The sequence below is a fragment of the Scomber japonicus genome, chromosome 18 (genome assembly GCF_027409825.1).
Source record: "Scomber japonicus isolate fScoJap1 chromosome 18, fScoJap1.pri, whole genome shotgun sequence".
In the NCBI taxonomy this organism is placed as follows: Eukaryota; Metazoa; Chordata; class Actinopteri; order Scombriformes; family Scombridae; genus Scomber; species Scomber japonicus.
Window position 1 is genome coordinate 8,538,222 of NC_070595.1, and position 24,514 is coordinate 8,562,735.

The 24,514-nt window shown below is 40.3% G+C and overlaps 1 protein-coding gene across 2 annotated transcripts; it reads left to right on the forward strand.

Moving 5' to 3' along the window:
* The first annotated feature begins 2,596 nt into the window (after nucleotides 1-2,596).
* pkn1b (protein kinase N1b) lies at nucleotides 2,597-22,096 on the forward strand. Of its 2 annotated transcripts, none has more exons than XM_053337791.1 (22): nucleotides 2,597-2,774; nucleotides 8,145-8,445; nucleotides 9,817-9,962; nucleotides 10,156-10,276; nucleotides 11,483-11,628; nucleotides 12,242-12,455; nucleotides 12,563-12,757; nucleotides 12,889-12,998; nucleotides 14,005-14,148; nucleotides 14,445-14,520; nucleotides 15,330-15,477; nucleotides 15,836-15,923; nucleotides 16,947-17,038; nucleotides 17,475-17,547; nucleotides 18,831-18,922; nucleotides 19,076-19,252; nucleotides 19,412-19,474; nucleotides 19,553-19,629; nucleotides 19,784-19,926; nucleotides 20,774-20,881; nucleotides 21,040-21,120; nucleotides 21,226-22,096. In XM_053337791.1, the coding sequence occupies exons 1-22, from the start codon at nucleotides 2,706-2,708 to the stop codon at nucleotides 21,427-21,429; spliced, it is 2,868 nt and encodes a 955-aa protein (XP_053193766.1). In that variant the 5' UTR covers nucleotides 2,597-2,705; the 3' UTR covers nucleotides 21,430-22,096. The 2 variants fall into 2 exon arrangements, with proteins under 2 accessions (XP_053193766.1, XP_053193765.1); XM_053337790.1 differs by lacking the exon at nucleotides 2,597-2,774 and adding an exon at nucleotides 4,187-4,288.
* Nucleotides 22,097-24,514: the final 2,418 nt, after the last annotated feature.

Consider the following 24,514-nt stretch of genomic DNA (forward strand, 5'->3'; position numbering starts at 1 on the left):
TTTTTTTTTTTTTGGGGCAACACTTATAACAATTAGGTTGAAAGTCTCCTCCATCATTAAACATGCATATTGAGGCTATTTGCAAGTAAGTGAACGAATGAATGAGTAATACAGAGTCAGGGCTGACAAATGGAGCATTTCACTCGCTGCCTCTACCCCAAAAAAAATGGACTTAATCTCTGTTTATAGACACAGCCGAGCCAAGATGAGCTGACAGGCCATTAAAATTTAATCAAAAGGATGGCTTTCTGTTATCCACCGACAGAGGTCTGCTAACCAAACTGTGTGACGGAGGCGACGCATGATGGATCGGCAATATGATGAAGAAAAAAAGAGGAAAGAGGGGAGCAGCATGTGAAAAGGTTTATGGTGTAGATAAAGGAACAAACAGAAAGGGGAAGAATGGTTGCAGAGAGAAAAGCAATAAAAACAATATGACAGACAGAAAAAAAATGGTTTTATTTTGTTTGAGGTTCTTTTTTTTCATTCTCCAGCAGCTTGCACACTACCTACAAACAAAATATAAGTTGATTGTGATCTGACGACCTGGAACAGAAAGCAATCCTGTGAAAGATGGTATGGCTGCATGGATTCACACAAACATACTGTGACAGATATGAGAAAAGGTTTTGGGGCTATGGCTGAATGTTCCTTAGAGTACAGGCCAACACTTCAGATTGTTCATGCACTTTGTAATCACTTGTTTCTCTGGTGTATGTGAGGTATGTGGCTCAGGAGGTAATTGGAAGATTGGCAGGTTCGATTCCTGGCTCCTACTGTCCACATGTTGATGTGTCCTTGGGCAAGACGCTTAACGGTGTATGAATGAGATTGACTGGTTAACCTCCTCCTGATGTGCAGGTTGACACCCTGCCGTCAGTGTATGAATGTGTGTGAATGGGTGAATGAGATGTAATGTAAAGCACTTTGAGTGGTCGTAAAGACTAGAAAGGTGCTATGTAAGTACAGTCCATTTAGTCCATTTACCAGCTGCAGCTGACTCGTCCTGAAGTAATTACAGTCCTTTTAAAAGCTCAAATAAATCTTTTAATTGCACGATATACAGCTTCATTTAATTAATTAATGAGCAACATTAAAAAATATATAAATGTTTTAAAAGCAGCATCAGGTTTATTAATATGTACATTTAGTATTGTTGGTTTTATGTCATTTGAAATGATATTTGCAACATTTTTTAGCAGAAGTAAAGAGTGAATGCTCCTGAAAATGTCAATTGGTGTAACCACAATTAAATGATAAATATTAAATATTTTATTTACCTACAGTGTATTTGAGTGTACAAATAATTACTTCATTTAATATAAAAAGTTATAATGTAAGATCATGTCAAACTAGTTGATCTGGTGTTTTATTGAGAATTTAGCGTTTTTAAGCAAGTTGAATTATTTTTGGAACAAAGTTTTTATGGTTACACCACTTAGACATTTTTACCATAATCCTCTAATATATTCTCTCTAAATGGATTAAAAGCATAAATGTTATGCTGAGTCCATAAAAAAGAATGTGTGCAAGTTATTCATACGTTTATTTTCACATTTTAACCCCTTTAAATTTAACTAAACCACATAGACACAATAAAAACCTCATTGACCCATATACAAAACAGCAGTTACAAGCAATTTCAAATAACATATATGCATGTACTGAGTTTCATATAAACTGTACACTATGTAGCAAAAGAAAAAAGGCTCAAGCTGTTCTTTAAGTATCATGACCCTTCATATAAAGGGCAGAAGATACTTGTTTGGCACTGGAAAACTTTAAAAGGAATGTTGTGGAAGCATGTTGTCAGTATGAGCAAAATAGGTGAGATGTAACAAAAATCCTTTAAGCTGAAAAAAATAAAACATAAACATAAAACCTAAAGAAACTGCCATCTACGTACTATCTACATCAGCTCAATTATACAGAATGTATACTACAGAGGAGCTTTATCCCTCCTGCATCAGCTTGACAGAGCCGAATGACTCACTGCTTAGGACACCCAGTGATGTACACCTGTTGTCGCTAATTAAGCAGACGAGATGCCTTAAAACGCTTTCAAAAAAAGGGACACATCACAGCAGGACCGAAGCCTTTCAACGAATAATGAGATTGTAAAATGCAACGTGCTCAGCTGAAACCTGTATGCTGTTATTTGTGTAACACGGCTGATAAATGAACACATTACTAAACAAAGCAGCTGATATGTAGTCTAAACATGACGAGATCTCAGCTGAGCACGTACAGATCTTTGTTTACAATATAAATGATTCACATAAATAAATAAATAAATATCTTTCCAATCTGCTTCCAGCCTGCTTTCTTCCATATTTTCAAATATTCCATCATAACCCATAACTGAGTGACACATATTTTCCAAAGTATTTCCCAGGGTTCCCACCTCCCATCCTCAACTTTGGTGCACTTTTTGTTCAAACACACACAAAAAAAAAAAAAAAAAACATCTGTCCATACCTTGGTGACTGTAACTTTAAGAGCTGTTTGTGATCTTAGTTCCTGATACTGTGGTCAATACCGTTTTAGCAGCTGTATCTTTTTCACAGCAAGTGTGATCAGGACAGTTTGGTGCTAAAGCCATGGCAGCAGCTCGTGCTTTGATTTGAAGTTGTCAGTTTCATCACGGTGGAGTCATTAATGACACCTCAGCCATATTTCTAAAGGTGAGGAGACAGTATGGATGCATGGGGGCTGCTATCCGTGCAGCCACCAGTCCCCATCACACAGGAAGCACTGAGAGTCAGAAATGCTCGGTAAGGACATTTTTTTAACTATCTAATCGCCAAATATGGGACACGGAATCTTTTGATCAAAAATATGTTTAGCAAGAGCGATGGCCTGTGTTTTTTTGCATAACTTGCCATTTCACTTCCTATTCCCCTATGTATGTCAGTGTGGGAGAAGAAGAAGAACTAGATGTGCTTTGGTGCCTCTTCGAATGCCACGCTGCATGTTTCCCTCGCCCCCTCTCTGTCTATAATTGTGCATCCCGTTTTTTGCGTAAGTGTGTGTGTGGATGCGACACATAGACATAGGGAGTCAGAAAGAGGCCCATCTGCCACCCAGTGAGGGCTCAGAAGGTCAGTGACCCCACACTGCTGAGTGTCTGAGTCTGATAATCCCATGACCCTAAGTGTCTCTCATCCAGGGTCATGGGACTGTCCGGAAGAGGGCAGAAGTCAGCGATGAAGACGAGGGTCCGCCCGCCGGTTGGGCCCTCTCCTCAGTCATCTCAATTAGATGACGAGTCAGCGCTTTGTCCCGATTTAAATGTGAATTTAGAAGTGTGTGCGAGCTTCCAGGAACTCAAGTAAAGGGAAGTTACGTCTCTTCCTCTCTGTGTGCAATCCATCTCCATATGGCGTGATGTTATATGAACACAAGTCAATGCATGACTACTTCATGTTTGGGTTTTTTTGATGTGGTGTTCATGGTTGAGTGACTTCTAAAAATAAAAAAACACTCATTCATTTAAATGTCAAATCTAATTTAGTAGTATTTTTTGCCCTTTGACCCCATTGTCCAGTGCAGTTAATTTAACACACTGTGCATTTCTACATACACACCTGCATGTAACTAAGAGGCATGCACGTGTATGCAGAAAGGTCTGACTCTATGCACTTCCTACATGCACACAAAGATATTAACCGTCTGATAGTCCATTTAGTATGACCACAATCTATCACAACAGCCTGTCTCTCAGCTTTGGAGACTCAGTAGCAGGAAGCAGAGTCGCTGTGAGCGCTCTCACTTACAAAACCAACCAAATGTGTGTGTGTGTGTGTGTGTGCCTGTGTGTGTGTGTGTGTGTGTGTGTGCCTGTGTGTGTGTGTGTGTGTGGTCTGTACAAAGTGCATGACGCCTCAGTTTCTATCTGGCAAAGAGCAGAACAGGAAGCAGCGAGGTGGGGCTCGGTCTGCGCTGTACTCTCTTCCTTTCTGCCTCGTTCACTCGCTCCGGATTTAGGCTGGCTTTTGATTCCTGGCGGGAAGGACATCCTGGATTTTGAGGAGGCAGGAATAGCACTCGGTGTTGCCTGAGTGGCGCTGCTGTCAGTGCTGAGTGAGTGAGTGAGTGAGTGAGTGAGTGTGTGTGTGTGTGTGTGTGTTGGGGTGATAGTGTAAGGCAGGGGGCAGAAGGGGAGGGTGGGGGCCTGGAGCAAAGCCAGAGGCCAAACATGGCCAGCGAGGACCCACTGGAGGACTGGCCAGGGGATCAACCTCCTGATTCGCCGGTGCACACCGAGCAAAATGACACGGAGTCTTCGGTAGGCTACTCCTGCCAAGTGCAGGCCTCAACATGGCCGCCTTCTCATCGCTTTCCTTCCAACTCAATATCATGTCCCTTCTCTTTTCTGTCAGCTTCCTCGTTCACTTCCTGTAAAAACATCTATCTGACAGTGAATCACTTTGAGTTTTCATTCCTTTCTGCTGTTGTGATTTCGCCCCGCTGTGTGAGCAGTCTTACACCTCGCTCCAGAGGTTCTTTGTTGTAAAACACCAGGGATTAAGATGTATTGTGTTGAACAGGAGTGCGTCACAGCACAAACTCTCCCTTCCTGTGGTTCGTGGTGTGTTACTGCCTTTTCTTTCTCTTCTGCTGTGGTTCTGACCCTTGCTACTGCTTGAACTGACAACTTCTCCTCATCAAGGAGGATGTACATGTATATGAGTGTTTTTGCTTATGTCCATGTCAGTGATGTTGGTGACTGTTCACATCTTTCAAAAGTGAAGATGTTGTTTTTCTTATAGACCAAACTGACATACAACACACAACTGCAGTATTATTTGTCCTCATTAAGTTGTTGCACTACTAGTTTGTGAAACTCTTTCAATTAGATTGCTTCAGAGTTGTGCAATGACCCAAACATTGCATTAACCTAGCAGTTAATATCCTGCAAGAACTTAGCCATGTGGTTTGGCTGGCTGCTCAGACTGTGGCTGACTGTTGTACAGTATTGTGTTGCACATGGATTATGGTTTTAATGATGCAGGGCTGCAGCTCCAGCCTGCATGTAGCTGGATGGACACAGAGACCTAAGAAGTTGTAATCAGATCTGCTAAGCTGGACGACTGGCTGCATGATGCAGTGAAAGGCACTGAGCAACTCGTCATTATACTCTGGCACAGGGGAGGGGATAGTCCTCAGTGGCTAAGTGTTTATAAGTGTGTGTGTATGTTTTGGTGAGATTGGTTTATTGGTTTATTTGCACATTTGTAAAATGAAAGTCAGAGAAAAATAGCAAAATAAAAATAAAACACATGTGCAGGAGGTAGAAACCCACTATGGGCTTATCTTAAAACATCAACTATAAGATATACAACACAATAACAATGCAAAGTAAAATATCAAAATAAACAAAAATATCATTAACCTCATTAATATACCATACAGACATTGCAAAATTTAATTAAGCAAAACAGCAAAAATTATAAGTTAAACAAAAAACAAAAAAAAAACTTGCGAATGTACAAACATACAAAATCTGGATTATGTTAGAATCTTTTGTCATCAGAGCATTTTAGAGTTTTATTTTGTATCTGGGTAAAGACAGAGAACCAGTTAGTAAGTGCACATTTCTATTCCATAATTGGGCTCCACGGTATTATTGTACTCGAGATATATGCAACATTGGTACGTACAGGTTATTGATTTGTCTAGTTGAATAATAGTTTACCTGAGAATTACAAATAAAGAATGTTTTGAAACTTTCTGGTAAATCTGTACTCCTGTGTTTCAACTTCAAAATAAAAGTAGAAGAATATTAATATCAAAAATAGAATTACACTTTTCTGCAGCAATAGTTTTCTTTTGAAGATATGTGGGGAAAGTGCCGGCCCATACAATATTACAGTAAGTGAATAATGTAATATAATGTTAGGATACGAGAAGAAAAAAAACACAAATAATCCCTAGAGATTTTGTAACCTTTCAAAGTAAGTTTCTAATCAAATAAAATCCCTAGAATAGATTTAATGTCATATCTTTAAATGAATGCATCTCCAAACTTGCATTTATAGAAGTTTGTGAAAAGTATTTGAGATTGTGTAACATGGACATGAACAACCATTAAATGCAATATACGTTATATCATTTTGGTAAAACTCAGTTTATTCAGATTGTTGACTTACCTTCAGTATTTTTAGGCCTTAAGTGTGTTGATGTTGTTGGGATTGAAAAGTCACTCATATAATCTTGTATGGAGTTTATGTTTTGAAAATGTTATCTGAATATTTGGGATACATTTTTTGGAGTTTTTGTCATTGTTTAACCCTTTCACGCATGGTGGTCACTATAGTAGACAGCTATTCAAAAGCAGTTTTATTATATATGCATAGATTTTGACGGCATAGTTGCACTTCAGCCACCACAGTGGACACTAGTGCCTCATCCCATCATCTGCAGTAACTTTTTTGGTTGTAAATTAGTTGATTTATGTTATTATAATGTGATTTAATGTAATTTGATGAAAAAAAAAGAAGTTCGGGTTGTTTGTTTCATGCCCAAAGACACATTTACAGAAAGGAATAAAATACACATTTAATACACATTAAAATTGGATTTTATTAACTAAACTTGAATTGCCCTCAATTTTTGAAAGGTTAAGAAACTGTAACAAGACTGTGGTTACTGTGCACAAAAAGAGGATGATATGGTTTTGGTCATATTTGTGGAAACTATGTCTAAGCCTCAAGCTTCCCTTTGCAAACGGTTGACTGACATTTCAGGGCCAGCATTTATAGAAGATGGGCTGTCAGTTTCCGTGGTGAGCTCATCATAGCCCTGTATAGGCTATGAACACTCATACAAGTCATGTCTCCTTACTTTTCAGCCAGCCCACATAGGCTTGGTCATGTATCGTTCTGTAGTTTTACAGCATTTAACATCTGGCAGGAACCATTGTGCTGTCAAGTTTGTCAAGCAAGCTAGCCGGCTGAAATTCGCACTGATTCCTACTATAGAGGTTTGTTTTCAGTCATGTTACAACACCCGCTGAGTCAGCAGCAGCTCCCGCACACTCTGTACTGTGCATGGCCCACATTATATAAAGCTGGCATTGGGTGTCTCTGTCTCATGATGACTGTCTAAAACTGGCAGCAACAGGAAATCCTGTAAACTCAGTAATATGTCATTGTAATGTAACTCAAACAAAATGCAGACTAACATAAATCTGCAGCACTGAAATCAAAGATGGGGTTAATGTCCAAGTTCAATTTTATTACTATTTCTTGTCATTACTGAGGACACAAATATAAGGAACACTACAGAAAAATTAATAAATGTACACTTTACACTCTACACTGTAGTTGCACCATGCATTTTTACATATTCCATGATCAGTACTTTATTTGTACTTTCACTCCACTTTCTATTAGGTCAGTTATTTTCTGAGTTGTATTTGTTAGTTACTTTAAACTGTAGATGATCTTCTTACAGCAGAAATCACAACTCTTGAAGAAGCAGAGACATAAAATCTAGATGAAGTTAGTTTAAGAGAGAGAGAGAGAGAGAGAGAGAGAGAGAGAGAGCTGTTTTGGTATAAATGCATGTCCTTTGCATGTCTATGCTCCATTTTTTTATGCATATACACAGTTTGTGTGTATGTTCCAGGCATCCAGAAGCGGACGAGACCCTGATTGATTTTGGTCTGTATTAATGCTGTTCTAATCTGCTGTAATCTAGTTAGTGTTGATCGGTAGGAGAGCTGATGCGAGCACTCAGCTGTTCGCACACTTAAGAGGTGCCTCTGCTTTGATGCTGGTCTCAGTCTCAGCATGGCAGGTTTCACAATGTGAGGGTTCACTCAGAGTTGCTGTTTTTTTCCCCTTTCCTCCCACAACTGTGCATGGTGACTATTACCAGCTTTGTCTGTTGTAACCTCAGCTCAACAGGTCTCAGCTAGAGAAGTCAACTGAATCTGTGTCTCTTTCAACTAAAATGGAATAATTTTCATATACAATATGCTCAGTGTGTGAACTTTTCCCTTTTTAATGTATATTACATTCTGCATAAGCCAACATATCTCCTCCAACTCTCTCATATTCTGCCAACACCTCATTCTCATACATCCTTTTGTGCCTTCTCTTTAATAATCTCTCCCTCCTCCTTTTCTCCTCCCTCAGACTGATCCAGGTGGGCTGTCGGTGCTCCAGCAGCTCGGTCTGGACCAGAATTCCGACTTCTCAGACACCAGTGTGCAGCAGCGTCTGGATGAGCATCGTGAGAGGATCCGCAGGGAGATCCGCAAGGAGCTAAAGATCAAGGAGGGTGCGGAGAATCTGCGCAGGGCCACCACTGACAAGAGGAATGCACAGCAGGTGGAGTCACAGATTCGTAGCTCCAAGCGTAAGCTGGAGTCCCTCCACTCTCAGCTGCAGGAGCTGGATGCACACATAGTGGTCAAAGGCCATGATGACAACAAAGGTACAGTGTCTGCCATAGAGATGTGATTAATGAGCAGTTTTACACTTTTGTCATTAAACACATGTTTCCAGTATTAGGTTTTCTATTTATAGTTCACATTATAAACATATTAGCCTGTTTAATGCCATCACATGCAATACATTAGTGGTGATGACTGTTATCCAAAGTGGTGTGTGTAAATAAAATATAAATAACAGGTTTTTAGTTGGTTGTCTACCTTGTGGGCAGACATTGGTTTCACTTCATTGGAAAATATGCAGGCTGAATTCCGCTTCAGATAAGTCATCCGTTCCAGTGAACCTATAGACACAGTAATTTATTTATGACTTGCTTTTATGAGCAGGGACTGTCCTGAAACTCTTAGCAGGTGTGTTCATTCTTATGAGCAAATTTTGAACTCCTTCAAGAGTAACAGTGCCACACTAACAGCTGTGTGAGACTGTACTAACACACACTGGTGTTTCAAGATGAAACAGCATTCTAACATGCGCATAATGATGATGCTATCATACTGATATGTAGCAGATATAATGTTTACCATGTTCACCATCTCAGTTAGCTAGCATTCTAAAATGTGTCTGTTAGCCCGAAACACAAAGTAGAGCTGAGGCTGGTGGGAATGTCATTAGTTTTGCAGGTATTTGGACATAAACCAATGTATTGGACTAGCTCATTTTGACCTGATGATGATGATGCTAGATGAAAAGTCAGGGGATCACCAAAGTTGTTATAATTCATACTCCGGTGGACATGAAAATCTGCACCAAAATTTTATGTAAATCCATCTTGTCGTTGAGACATGTCATGCCAAACCACAAATACCAAATTAATTTGATTACAACGTTTTGTTCCAATTCAGGATTAGTTTATGTTGAGATGTTTCACAGGATAACTTCTTATTTATTTCAAAGAGACAACAAAATGACTGGTGGTGCTAGAGGAAAATCAAAGGGGTCACCAAAGTCAGTAGGATACATCCTCTTGGGACCAGAATGTAATGTCTGAACTAAATTTCTTGGCAATCCATCCAGTAGTTATTGAGATATTTCAGTTTCACTACCAAAGTAGTGGACCAACCACCAAACAGGTGGCTAGCTTGGCTAAAAAAATGATGTTCACTGTGGTGGGTTACATATCTCAACCAAGTGGCATAAAGTGGAACCATTATCTTCCTCAAAGGCAGGAAATCATTCTACAAACCTATTGTATGCTTTGGCAGTTGACAAGAATAGAACAGAAAATATGTAAAATCTCTGGTCTGATAACTTCATGCTGCCAGATGACAACGATGACGATGATTGAAACATTATTTTGTTATGATTAGATCATTGTACTTAGTAACCTGACCATCCTATCACTTCTCTTGCCTAGATGACCCCACGTCTCCAGGGTCGCTCAATCGGCCATCTGCCAGTGAGCACCGCATTGCAGCTTTGGAGCGACAACTAAACATTGAACTGAAGGTCAAACAGGGGGCAGAGAACATGATTCCCATCTACGCCAATGGATCCGCCAAGGTATTTAACTGGCACAACTGTTATCCAAAACTCTTATTAACTGCATTTACTGTGCATGGAAGATTGTGTAATACTAAATGTATTTAACTTTGTTTTGTTGAAAAGAGAGGCAATATTCTAAACAGGTTTTCCTCAGTCTGTGTTCCTTTAAACTCTCTTCCTGATCTCGTCTTGTTTTTATGTCCCTCCACAGGACAAGAAGCTTCTCCAGACGGCTCAGCAGATGCTGCAGGACAGCAAGACCAAGATTGACATCATCCGCATGCAGATCCGAAAGGCCATGCAGGCCACAGAGCAGTCTGAGGACAACCAATGTACTGTTCATCATGCTTTTATATTTATATCTTCACTCATCTTTCAATTCCTCTTTCATCCCACCTATTGCTCTTTCAACTTATATGCACTGCATATTTTATGATGTGGAGGGTAATGGATCAATTCTTGCTTCAGAACTTCACAGTGTACAGTCTTCCAGTCAAAAACACACACACACACACACACTCACACACATTGTCCATTACAGCCCTCTCACTCTCTCAGGTTAGAGTCTTATTGATGTTCCTGCATCCCCTTGATGTTGCCCAACAACTAAAAGCCATGCCTCATTTAGCAGAGGTTAGAGAAGAGGCAGGCCAGTTCCAGGGAGCCAGGAAGGGAGTGAGACTGAAAGGACTGACTCAGAGATGACGACAGAGCGAAGTGGACGGAAGGAAGGAGTCAGAGATTAAAGACAGAATAAGTCAGGGAGAAAAAACAAAGCTCAGAGCGTCAGAAAGAATAACAGTGATCCTGAAAAGGACAGAAAACTGACTAATCAAGGCACATACTGTACATGCCTCTAATAGAAGTCTGTTTTCTCTCTGTTCACTTTGATTTTCTTCCACATACTCCTTGAACCATGTGCTTTGAAGCCTATAATCACATTTTGTATTTTTAGAAATAGATTATATGACTAAGTATGTTTAGAGGGCTAGTAGTAGTCATGAAGCCACAGAGAGTTATCACCTGACTCTGCAGTTCCAATCAATTCCACTAAGCATTTTGGTGTTTTTTAGTGCGTTGTTTTGTTTTTACTGTTTTACAGTTTTGGTTGACTCTCACTGCTCTCATCCATGTCATTTGGACCTGTTTGAGTTGCTTTAAGTTAACTATGGTACAATATGTTATAAATGCTATCCTTTATTGACAATATTGTACATGGTCCCTTACAAATGAACAAAAAAGAGAGTGAATATTGAACTTGGATTCAGGTGGCTATAAAACATGACTCCAAATAGATGCTGATGTTGCTCCGTAACTGCCAGATGTGTAAATAGGCATCTTATAATGTGTTAATATGTCAGTATTGTGTTCACAGCTTGTTTCTGCTGCCCCCAAGTGGCCGAAAATCAGTTATTGCAGGTTTAAGAGTAAATATTTGAACTAGGTATTCCCTTGTACAGGACACACAGACAAAGTCATGCAAAAAATAAAAACAGATGAACTTGTAGTTGTTGACTGAACCTGACACTGTGTTCTAGGTAAGCCGGACATGTGTGGAGTGGAGCTACGTGTGGAGGAGCTGTGGCATCACTACCGTGTGGAGCACGCCATGGCTGAGGGAGCCAAGAACATGTTACGACTGCTGGGTGCAGGAAAGGTCCAGGACAAAAAGGCCATGGCTGAGGTGAGAGATTGGAGGAGAGATGACTTAGATTAAAACATTGTTAGTACAATCACCTGTCCCAGCATGGTATCAGCTGTGCTCTGATAAAAGCTTGTAAAATGTTATGCATGGATTGAAGTACATAAATGACATACTTTCTTTCATAAATTTTTAAATGTTGTTATATTATTTACATTCATTCTTCTAGTGAGTCCATAAGCTGCTGGTTGTAGTTTCACATTTATCTTGCAGACTAGGACTGTAGGAGTGGTAAATCTCCTCTTCTAACTCGCAAAAATGTAGACCTAGTCCTTTAAGTAAGCAATTCAGAATATGTTTGTAAAAAAAACAGATTCTTTTCATTTTTTCCTCCATTGTTCCCACTTTAAAGTTTATATGTGTGGTGATGTGTATATATTCACATACCACACTCATATTTTCATTGTCGTTATTAGTATTGGTGCTGCAACAGCATACCACCAAGACAAATATATTTTATATAGAAGAATAAATAAAAGGCTTCCAGGAGAAATACTATCTATAATGATCTTCTGTCTCCACTCAGCAGTTTGGGGATGAGACTTTTCTGTGAACTCTGACAGTCCTGTGAAATGTTGCACTCTGTGATCGGCAGGCACAGTGTGGTCTGGGCGAAGCAACCCAGCGTCTGGACCTGCTCAAGTGTTCTCTGGAGCAGAGGCTGGTGGAGCTCCCCGAGGATCATCCCAAGGCCTGCCTCATCAAGGAGGAGCTGGTGCTGGCATCCTCCTCAGCTTTCAGCTCCCGCCACAGCACCCCCTATGTCCATAACCAGTACAGCACTCTGAGCAAACCATCGCCACTCACAGGTAGAAACAGATTAGATATTTGGTTTTAATTCCTAGTATCTTTTCAAAGGAGGTGATTTTTGAGCACTGATCCTTAAGTCAATTTTAATTAATTTTTCTCTCTCCAGGTACTCTTGAGGTGCGTCTTCTAGGCTGTGTGGGGTTGCTGGAGGTCGTCCCAGGGCGGAACAGAGCAAACCCGATGGTTCTTCCCTCTTACTCTTCAGGAGATGGACGTCCCTCCTTCAAACTGAGCGGCCTCTACAGCCGCAGCACCAGCAGCATGAGCCTCAAGATCCCCGGCAAGAATGATGAGCTCTCCTGTAAGCGCTTCCTTTATTATTTTGAACAAAAATCTTACTTACCCAACATGAGCTGAAGTGTCAATGATAAAGAAACACATCCCTGCTATATACTGGAAAAAGCAGTGCCTTTACATTTGTGCGTATTACAGCGGAAGTGAGCGCAGTGCTGAAGCTGGAGAACACGGTGGTGGGTCAGACAGTTTGGAGAACGGTTGGAGAGCAGGCCTGGGACCAAAGCTTCACTGTGGAGCTGGAGAGAGTAAGACACAGCACACTCAGAATGTTATGTTGATGAAACAGAGATTTATAGGTGGTACATGCCAAGTGTTGCAAATGAGCTGCTGATTGTGCACCAGAGTACCTGCAAAGGCGTAAAAATACGAGAAATGGCAGTGGTTGTGACCTCAATGTTTCTTGGCAATACCTGTGGTTACTGTTGGTACCAGCAAGTACAGCTCCCACAGTCCTAGGGGCAGCAAACATTCTGAGACGCTACTTTGTCAGAAAAGGAGGAGCAACTAGTGTCTGTTTGCAGAGCAGCATAAGAGACTCATGTTGTTTTAATTAAGAAATCAGTCAAAAATTGGCCTTTTATATTGTAGATGTCTCCTTTTTGTTCCTTTACTCACTCACTGATCAACTGTCAAAAAATTTAGAAAATAACTTGTGTCTTGTTTTATAGGTTTTTTGTTTTTTTTTTACTCAAACAGTCACTATCAGCGCTGACCAGTAACAAATGCACTGTTTCCTGTGACTCACAATAAAATCCAGCCAGTGTTTGCTTTGCATTAGCAGTAACTGAAAACAGGGCCGATGCTGCTGTGTGAAAGTCAACAGTAAGGCTGATATCCATTAAATAAAATACACACAGTAACACAGATGTAGGCAATTTGAATCACACACAGAAGTGGTGGCCTATACCCCTCTATAGCTACAGTATATACAGAGAAAATGACAGGATGTAATTAGAATGACTATTGCTAAAAAAAAAACTACAGGACAAATTGTATAAAAATAGAGATTGATTTTATGAAGATTGTAACTCATCACTCTGTACTGCTTGAGTTGCAAATTCTATTGACTAAAGGTGTAAGGTAAAATCTGACAATGATACACCCTTGACATACAATATAACAAGAAGAGTTTCTAGCTTAGAGTCTGTTTCTGGAACTCCTGAGACTAAATTGCAAACTAGAAAAATGGTGACCAGATGACCAGAAATCACATCTTCATATTTACATCCTTGTGTGTTGTTTTGTTTTTAGTCCAGGGAGATGGAGATCGCGGTGTACTGGAGAGATTACCGCTCCGTGTGCGCTCTGAAGTACCTGAAGCTGGAAGAGTTCCTGGACAACCAAAAACACAGAGTCCAGCTGGAACTGGAGCCACAGGGGCTGCTGCTGGCCGAGGTACAGGACACACACGCACACACACACGTCATGTAATACAAGCTGCATTTATCATTCGTATAAAAATGGCAAGTGAGATTTTTATTGTATTAGTGGTGGTGCTGTTTGATAAAGCCCCTCTAATTTAACCTCCATAGTCTGCTGCATGTAAAATCTAATAAGTATCAGCCTACACAGCTCCTTAGAGTCTGTATTTACCTGCAGACTACAAAGAGCCAGTAGTTCTTTGTTTGAATCTTAGACATACACTGACTGTAGTTGCAGTTTTTTGTTCTAACACACTCCTTTTGTTTCAGGTGATGTTCTTCAACCCAATAATAGAGAGAGGCCGAAGACTCCAGAGACAGAAGAAAGTCTTCTCTAAACAGCATGGTATGTTCATGTGTACACTCACAGCCACTGAACAGAAATATATAGTGTACCTTTACTTTTAAGTAATAAAAACTTCACAGTGTAAAATATGACTTCAATAAAAGCCAGTTGTCCTCAGAGCCCTGAGTGTCAGACAGTCTTCCTGTTGTTCTCATTCAGTTGAGTTGTGTTGGTGGATTTGAGGAAAAAAAAAAAACTTAAAAACTGATCACTTGGCTTTTACATCAGTGCTCTGCTACGCCATCTACTTGTTGGAAATAGATGGCAAGAAACACTCGAGTCAATCAGTCGAAGGAAATTCATTAACATGTGGCTGTAATGATAGAGCAGGTTCTTTGCCACCTCCTGTCCTCATGTCACCGTGTCCTTTAATGGGGCGCTGCAACCCAATTTACTCCTGAAATGCTAAATGAATGTTCTGTAAAAAAACAAACAAAAAAAACACTGGTATTATATAGATCAGTCTGTTCCTACCTTGTGACGCACAGGCAAAAATTTTCTTTTTTTTTCTCCCTCTAATCTTGATTCAAAAGTTCATTTGAAGCCTGTGAGCCTCAACATTTTTTTTTGCAGAGTGGTTTTACCCATTCTGCTCACTCGTCGCCTGTTTGGAGAGATGAATCACTTTTGTTTTTAAAGGATAAAGATAATTCCGGATATTACATTAGCAGCAGCCATTTATTTATTTATTACCTTTATTTGTTTTTTTCCCTTCAGTACAGACAGAAAAGAGACTTAGCAGCAGTTCACAGTGCATTACTGTTTTTCTCTTTCATCCATCCTGTTGTATTCTACCGTGCTCGTTTCAGGTAAAGCCTTCCTGCGCGCTCGTCAGATGAACGTGGACATCGCCACCTGGGTCCGGCTGCTGAGGAACGCCATCCCCAGTGGAAGCAACACACCTGCTTACACACCCAATTTCTCGAGCAACACGCTCACACACACACACAGCTCTGGGTATGTGACCAGTGTGCCTGCAGCAAAATTACTTTGGTTGGTCCTGAAAAGTCTATGTAATGTAATGTTTCTTATATTATCCATTTAATTTCCAAATAATACATCATAGTAACATATTTGTACTAATGATGTGTGCAATTTGGCTTAAAACTTTCCTTTTTCTATCTGTAGAGACATTTTAGTTTCAGGTTCACATTTATTCATTTTTCTCATTGAATAAATGGAGCCAGAAGAGAATGGATGACCCACTTACAACAAAGTGACTTTATTCGTGCCTCTGTATCTGATTTGTCTTTCTTTGTTCTGTGTGTCTATGTGTGTGTGTGTGTATGTGTGTGTATGTGTGTGTGCATTGCAGAGAAATCTCAGTGGAGAAGTTGAGTCTGGACAGCGACGCTCCCGCCAAACCTGAGATCAGGAGAGACGTGGTGGATGCTCCGGCTCCGGTGAGTAAGGCAGGGCCAAGAGGAAGACAACCAGACAGGGGAAGGTGGGGGGACGATGGGCATCTTTCACTATCATGTTACTATTTTGCTCACTTCTACCTGCAGCCTTTGGCTCGAAAACAGTACACCAGTCATAGGCCACAGTGCTGTGTGTGCTGCAGTGAAATCTAATATGGGCATAGCAGGGGCCGGAGAAAGGAGAGGGTGAATAATTAGAGAAATGGAGAGCTGAAAACTCTGGGAGACAGCTTTAATGAGACTAAATTAGATGGAGGGGAGCTTTAATTTGGTCATGACCAAATCCGTGTTAGTTTCCCAGTGTGAACGCAAGCTGCAGAGGGTGATAATGTGTGAGGCAGGGGAGCACTGAGAAAACTATGAAGTGACAAAGTACTGTAGAGTCAGAGGAGATGGAAGAAGAAATATGTATTTATTTATATACTTTTTATTCTTTTATTTATTTAATATTAGTTCTTACTCTCTCAATGAATTACTCTAACATTGTAGACTTTCTGCACCTTGCTTTGGTAATACTGTGCTATCTTATTGTCATACCAATAAAGCAAATCTGAATTTTAAAGAGCAGAGCGGCAGACAGACACAGAATTAGACGAGCACAGAGAGAGTTAGAGGGGGAGAGGCCTGTAACAGATGGTGTGTTCAACAGGGTTGAAGTATTATGGGATTAATTACTCTGATGTTTTTTGGAGAACTAATTAGCAGTGAGGAAGGAGTGGAGAGGACAGGAAGAGGGTAGGGCTGAGGCTTTCAGCCAGCAGGGGATCTGGCAACCGGGTGATGACTGTCAGTCTGTTTGTCCGCCTTGACTGAAGGTCGTTACAGATGTTAGAAATCGTTTTGTCCTCATTTCTCCCTGTTTTTCCTGCTTCTCCCTACTGATATGTTACATGGCATCATTTTACTTATGTTCACACCCCCTCCTCCTCTTCTTTTTCTTCTTCTTCTTCTTCTTCTTCATCTTCTTCTTCTCCTCCTGCTTCGTCTCTCTGTGGTGTTTCACAGGAACAGACGCCGGTCATTGAACCCCCGTCCACGCCGGATGTCACTGTTCACCCACAGCCAACCAGAACGCAGTCACAAAATTCTATACGCAGGTGCAGGAACAGATTCTCTCTTTCTCTCTTTCTCTCTTTCACACATACACACACACACACACACACACACACATACAAGACCTACCTGACCATATCTTTTTGCAATATGGCCAACACAGCTTGACACCAAAAACACGCCCCCACACACAATATGGCGCTGTGTTGTAACCTCTTTTTTTTTAACACCCGGCAGTAAAGCCAAGTCATCATTAATGTGGATTACAACATATGTCGCCCTTGAATGAGAAATAGGAAGAGTCACACACTGAACAGTATTAGTCCTTTTTCATGGATGCATGCATACTATATGGATGCTATAAGTTGGGTGTGTGTTTTACCAGTGCTGTTAAGCATGTCAGGCTCAAGTATGAAGATGAGATGGCATAATATTGTGTTGCGTGCTCTGTCTGTAATCTGCCTATAATCTCTTTGTCAGACCCAGCAGCGGCCCTCTGTGTCTGCAGGACTTCAAGCTGATAGCAGTGCTCGGCAGGGGGCACTTTGGGAAGGTAGGCATACTTTGTCTATATTCATAAGATGAACGAAAACCCCTATGTTCTAATATTTTATATCTTCCTCTTTTCATAACTGACCTCTTTATTATTTCCTATTTGATGCACCAATCAATGAATGTATATTAACACTAGTACAAATGACAAAGTGTGATGTGTTGCTTGTAGTGATAAACTCACAGAGAATCATCACCTGAATACACTTCCCCTCATCCCTGTGGAGCGTTTTAGTGTCTTTTAGCTCTTTGTTTTCTGTTTGGTTTTATCACCCACACATTTTCTGTTACCAGGCAGAACACATGGTCTCTAGTTTTTTTCAGGGAAAAGACTCCCATATACTCCCTAGACAGCACAGAGTGGCAAACAGACAAAGTTAGTGACTTCCTGGTGAACATAGTGGAGAATTTAGCAGCTAAAGAGAATGTTATTTCCCTTAGGAGTTGGTGGAGACCAAAACAGAGCTCAAGGAGAGTAAATATTGGACATTCACTACATAACATTCACTTGGTGGCCAGAAATACAAGTGAAATATTAATGTCTGTGTCTGCTGGATGTTCGCTGCCCTCAAGTGGCCATAAAAACAGTTAACGCAGGGTTCAACTTTATTTCCTGTCAATTATTTAATGACATTACGCAGTGCCATATTGCTGAACACTGCTGAACGCTGCTGCCTCTATAATATAATAACTGCTGACTGATTCAGTGGAAATGAACCGTGATTAAAATTCACATTCGGCCCAAATAATCTGTGTGTATGAGTTATATGTGTATATAACCCATTTATTGGACACCAGACCAGACAGAAATGAGCCACACTGTTTTACTGGGTCACATGTTCCTTTATTGCCAGGAACACATGCACAGTACTTAATTTCTACTCAATCCCACATCATTGTACTGCTGTAAATACATACTAGTGCATGAAATGTCTATTAATCCGCCCCAAATGGTCCCCAACAAATTCTCAATCTACTTCAGTTTGAGTTTGCTAAAAGCTACAGTGCCCAGCTGTTTTAGTGAAATACTAAGCCTTTAATGAAATAATGTGAGCTATTTTTGCATCTCAGAGCTGTGTTTAAGTCTAGGACCTAATGGGTTTTAGTAGGAACAAATGGGGTTGTGGCTGAGTGTCACGGACAAGCTGGGGAAGTGGAAAACTATTGAGAGATGGAAAACACATGTTGGTTTTGGTCTTCTCATGAGATTTGTTCATCATTAAAAGAGAGACTTTTGTCTGCCTTATTGATAATTATTAATGAAGGTTTTGTTGTACTCTTTAGGTATTGCTATCTGAGTACAAAAAGACTGGCAGCCTGTATGCCATCAAAGCCCTGAAGAAGGGAGACATAGTCGCACGGGATGAAGTGGAAAGGTAACTTTAATTCATGACACAGCACTCAGTGACCTTAACCAAAGTTTCTACTGCACAACAGAGGCTCGTTCACCTCATAATTACACCTCGCATTGTAATTACTGTCTCATACACACCCTGGCTATGTCTGTCTGTCTGTCTGTCTGTCTCCAGTCTGATGTGTGAGAAGCGGATCTTTGAGACCGTCAACGACTCCCACCACCCTTTCCTGGTCAACCTGTTTGCATGTTTCCAGACGCCAGAACATGTGTGTTTTGTCATGGAGTACACGGCAGGAGGAGACCTCATGATGCACATACATGCCGACGTCTTTTCTGAGCCACGCGCTGTGTGAGTTCTGCTGTGTGTGTGCATTAAAAAGAAATAACATGACGTTGGTCCATGCTGTGCGCGTCTGTCCACAATTTTTCACGTGCATTCATGTATGAAGCATGAATATGTAGCGCTGTGTGTGTTCAAATCTCTGTCTCTCTGTCGTTTGTACCACAGGTTCTACTCAGCTTGTGTGGTTTTGGGTCTGCAGTTCCTTCATGACCATAAGATTGTGTATCGGTGAGTCTTCGTCTTTCCCTCCATTAACAGCACATACAAGAGGATACATAGTTGAATGCCTTTCCTTTTGTTTCTCAGGGATCTGAAATTGGACAACCTGCTGCTTGATACTGATGGTTTTGTGAAGATAGCAGACTTTGGGCTCTGTAAAGAAGGTGAGTGTCATATTGGTACTCTTCAACTCCAAATGAAAAAAAGCTTCATACATTAAGGAAAATTTACTTTGTTTCTCCTCACTCCCACAGTCAATAATTCAAAAAGTCTTTATGCCTCAAATCAAGTTTTTCTCTATTTTCTTCTTCTACTTAGGGATGGGTTTTGGGGACCGGACCAGTACGTTCTGCGGGACCCCTGAGTTTCTGGCCCCAGAGGTGCTGACGGACACATCATACACCAGAGCAGTCGACTGGTGGGGGCTTGGAGTGCTCGTCTATGAGATGTTGGTTGGAGAGGTGAGAATAAACACTTTTTTGAATTACAATATCTAACAAAGATGCTAAGATACATGTTAATCTGCATCTTGAGACATGAGTTTTATTACTGCAAGATAATCACTACAATGTTTGGCAGCCTCTGCATGCTCGTATTTTAGACACTCCCCAGGCTAATTTAAGGCACTGAAGGAAGTTGCTTTCTGGCTTTAGACAGGAACTATTGACCTTTAGTAAGAGACTTAAGAACATGGAGCCCAATGTTTTTAGAGTGAAAAGTTGAGTCAAGGGCTGATGGGAAAAAAATCCACTCAACATGTTTATGTTTTTCTGAAAAGAGAAAAATAAAACCAGGAAATGGAAAATTAAAGGGCGGATGGGCAGCATTATCTTTAGAAGTGGAAACAATTAGCTTTATGGGAAATATTACAGAAATTCCAATAATTACAGAAACACTGGCACCAATAACACAGAATAATAGTCATCTTCCAGTAATTCTATCAGGATCTCTCAGTTAATTGCATTAATCGGCTATAATCAATATTTTAGCATTAACAGTGGGTCACATGACTATTTGTATGTACCAGTGGACAGTGATGAGTACTAGAAGGTTTTGAGGTAGTCGAACCAAACATTGTGAAAAACAAATGCAACATACACTTACCTACATACACTTATATACACTTTTGCCCAAAATGGATTACAATAATTGCAAGCAAACTCAATAGATTCCACGACATCTAGCACAGTCTGAAAAGGTTGATTATCTGCCGGTATCGGATGATGGTAATTCATATTTTAAAGAGTTGTATTACATGAGGTCTAACATGTAATACAATGAAAAATAATGTGCATCTGTTTCTTTCAGTCTCCATTCCCAGGTGATGATGAGGAGGAGGTTTTCGACAGCATTGTGAACGATGAAGTACGCTACCCTCGATTCCTCTCCACCGAGGCTATTGGCATCATGCGACGGGTGAGACTGACGCTCAGGATAATTCTCCTGTGGCACTTCCTGACTAACTCAGATGCTCAAAAACTTGGGAATATGCAAATGTCAGTGCTATAAATGACTGCACAATTTGAGTCATTTATCACATTTTGACTTTTCGCTGTTTTCTGGTTGGTCCCTAGTTGTTGAGAAGGAATCCTGAAAGACGTCTTGGTTCTGGAGAAAAGGATGCTGAAGAGGTCAAAAAACAACCTTTCTTCAGAGTGAGTTTCTTTTCTTATTATTCCTATCAAACAAAGAGGCTGTTTGTCATGTTGCTGATAGGAGAATTTCATTCTGCTTCTAAACTGAATGTAAATGTTGTTTAGAATACGGACTGGGAGGCCCTCCTCCAGAGGAAGAGCCCTCCGCCATTCGTCCCGTGCATCGGAGGAAAAGAAGATGTCAGCAACTTTGACGTGGAGTTCACAGCCGAGCGTCCTGCCCTCACTCCACCCCGTGAGCGCCGCACCCTCTCCCGCAGGGAACAGGACTACTTCAAGGATTTTGACTACGTCTCCGACCTCTGCTAGGGTCTGGGGTCAGGGGTCAAAGGATTATTAGCTGCCCACTGCCAGCCACAAACTCTGAACGGAGGCCGGGAAGTTAAAACTTACTTCGGGATCTCTGCGTGTCTGCAATGGGATGAAGGCCTGGCTGGGCATGTGTGATCAAGGATCAGTAGAATCTGATCGTGTGTCGCACACATACACAGTGTCATGGATCTGCTGACCTTTAGACTATCTGGAGTGGCTTTTAGAAGAGGGGAAAGTGGTGATGATAATGGAAGATAATCCAGATTATGTTACAAATGTAAAATGAGATGATGGATCCTCCTGTGTGTTCTGCCTGGTAACAGAGTGAAGCATATTAAGACTCAGCAATTGCACTGAGATGCTCAGAGAGCCTAAAAATCGCAGAGTCAAAGGGTGAAAACTGATTATTCTGACAGTCTCTTTTGTTCCTATTCTTGCTCCAGTCTCTTGTTCCTTTTATCTCTGCTGTTTGTTGCTGCTAAATGTGTGTTTCGCTGTGTACAGTGTCCCTGCCTCAGTCATGAATGTATCCACGTCAGCTACAATCATGCATCGCCTCTACTTTAACACTTGGGGGAGCCAGAGGTAAGAGAAAAATCTGCTCATGTTTGTATAGAGCTGCTGCCTGTTGATCGTTTCACAGGCAAAGCACGAATGGGGGGTTAACAGGGAGGGAGGGAGGGAGGGAGTCAGGTGCTGTCTGTGCTCGATGTTGCACATCACACCTCTTCATCTATGAATAAAGCTGCCTTGCCTGGACTTCATCGTCTTCTCTTTCCCCTGTCTTTAGGTACCACTCAGATTTTTAACTACAATCATTTTTCAAAGACATTTTCAGATTTTCTTCCCTTTTTTTTTTTTTTTTTTTTTTGTGATTTATAGTTTTATTTCCCATCTGTGTTTCCTTCTCTGTCATTTGCTGGTGAAATGTGTTGGAACTGTGACTAAGTAAAGATGTGAACCCAACACAGAAGCGTCAATCATTCATTGTCATTAGTTTTTCTATTGATGTGATCAGTTGTTTCTGAGGAAAAACAAAAGTCAAGTCATTTTTTATTTGTAGGGCCCAATATCACAAATCAAAAATGTGACTCAGGGGGGCTTTACAATCTATTAAGTAATATAATTTCCTATATCCAATACAAATAAGGAAAAACTCCCTAAAACTTTAACAGGGAACAAATGGAAGAAACCTCAGGAAGAGCAACAGAGAAGGGATCCTACTCCCTGGACGGACAGACATGCAATTGATGTGTGTACAGAATAGGCCAAGAAAGTGTAAGAAATACAGCGTGGGCAGACAGGATGACAGAATTATAGATGAATTGGTAACATGATAAAAGTCATCATCCAACTTGCTGTAACTCCAAATCCTTTGTACAGTTTCTCATTGTATTTATTAGACATGCTAGCGTCATCATCAAGTCAAAATTTAGCCAATACTTTGATTTATGCTGATATTTGTGTTTAGCACAAAGCACTGCTGTGTAAGTCTCAAGAGTCACAAGATCTTGTTCTTATTAATCTGGCAACACAACTAGCATATGGATTCATGAGCCAGTTTTCTCCATTTTAAAATGTTTTTCGATTTGTTTCAGACAATTGGATAATAGTATGGTCTAGTATAGTATAGTATTGTATTGTATTGTACAGTATCGTATAGTATCCTACAGTATAGTATCATATTGTACAGTTTAGTATAGTATCATATAGTATTGTACAGTATAGTAGGGTATAGTATAGTATCATATCGTATAGTATAGTATAGTATATATAGTATAGTATAGTATCATACAGTATCGTATTGTATCGTATCATATAGTATTGTACAGTATAGTAGAGTATAATATAGTGTCATATCATATTGTATAGCATAGTATAGTATTGTACAGTATCGTATAGTATCATATCGTATTGTATTGTATCATATTGCATCATATATTAGATTTATATGCAAGTACTATATGTGTATACTGAGTTCCCAACTTTATATTACAGAGTGATAAGATTTTTCTCTGATCTTGTGCTCTTGCAGCCATTAGCAGCTTGTTGAGGCAATGTCTAGGTCGGAGCTCAGCACAAAATGTCAGGGACTCATTGAAATAAATGATAGATAAGCAATGAGGAAGATGATTGTGTCAGGGGAAAAAAGAACAGCATCATATCACAGAGCAGCTCAGAGAAATATAATGATTGAATTAATGATTTTTCTCCCAACATGAGGCTAATGTAATGTGTTATTAGATATCTTATTGATGTCCAGGGAGGAAGATGTGAAGAAATATATAGGTTTGCATTAAATGTTGTGGTGACAGGTGTTTGCAGCAGATGTACTGTGGGCCTGAAAGTTCAAAACCTGGGAACGAAATGTTCTTTAGATGCTATTTGAGTACAAAGTTTTGACTAAAGACATAAATGTTTCTAAAGTTTCCTCATTAATCGAGAGAGAAGCAGACAGCTGTTCATGTAATGTTGTCTAAGGGTCAGACTGTGAACACAAGTCTGCTTTGATTCTCAGAACACAAAAATGCTCAGATGGATTGCACGGACAAAATGTTTCAATGCAATACGAGTCCTGCTAGTTTTGCAGCAGTTTTGTCAAATATTTTTCATTTCAGACTGACAGCAGGTAGATAATTAGATGGTACTTGTGATGACCATGAAGCTGGAACACAGCTGTTGCCCTGAAATGGTCATCATTAAAAACATTCCTGGAATTATTGGTGGGAATGAGATTGGATACGGAACAAAGGCATAGAGCCCAACACACACACACCCACACATACAGGGGTGACATTACTGAAAATCCTCCCAAAGCACAGACAGAACTTAAGTGAACATATAAGGAGTCCGCCCATGCACCCATGTACAGCCACCAAAACTAAACTTTATATATATATTTGTGAGCAACAAACAAATATTAAAAGAGCACTCCATTGATTTAGTAGTTTAGTTTTAGAATTTAGGAGAGACAGGTCATCACAAATTAAGCAAAAAAGGTCACTATATTGTTATCTTTACTGTTTAGAATGGGTAAAGCTCTGATCCTACACATCCCACAATGCAACTTGATAGTATGCAA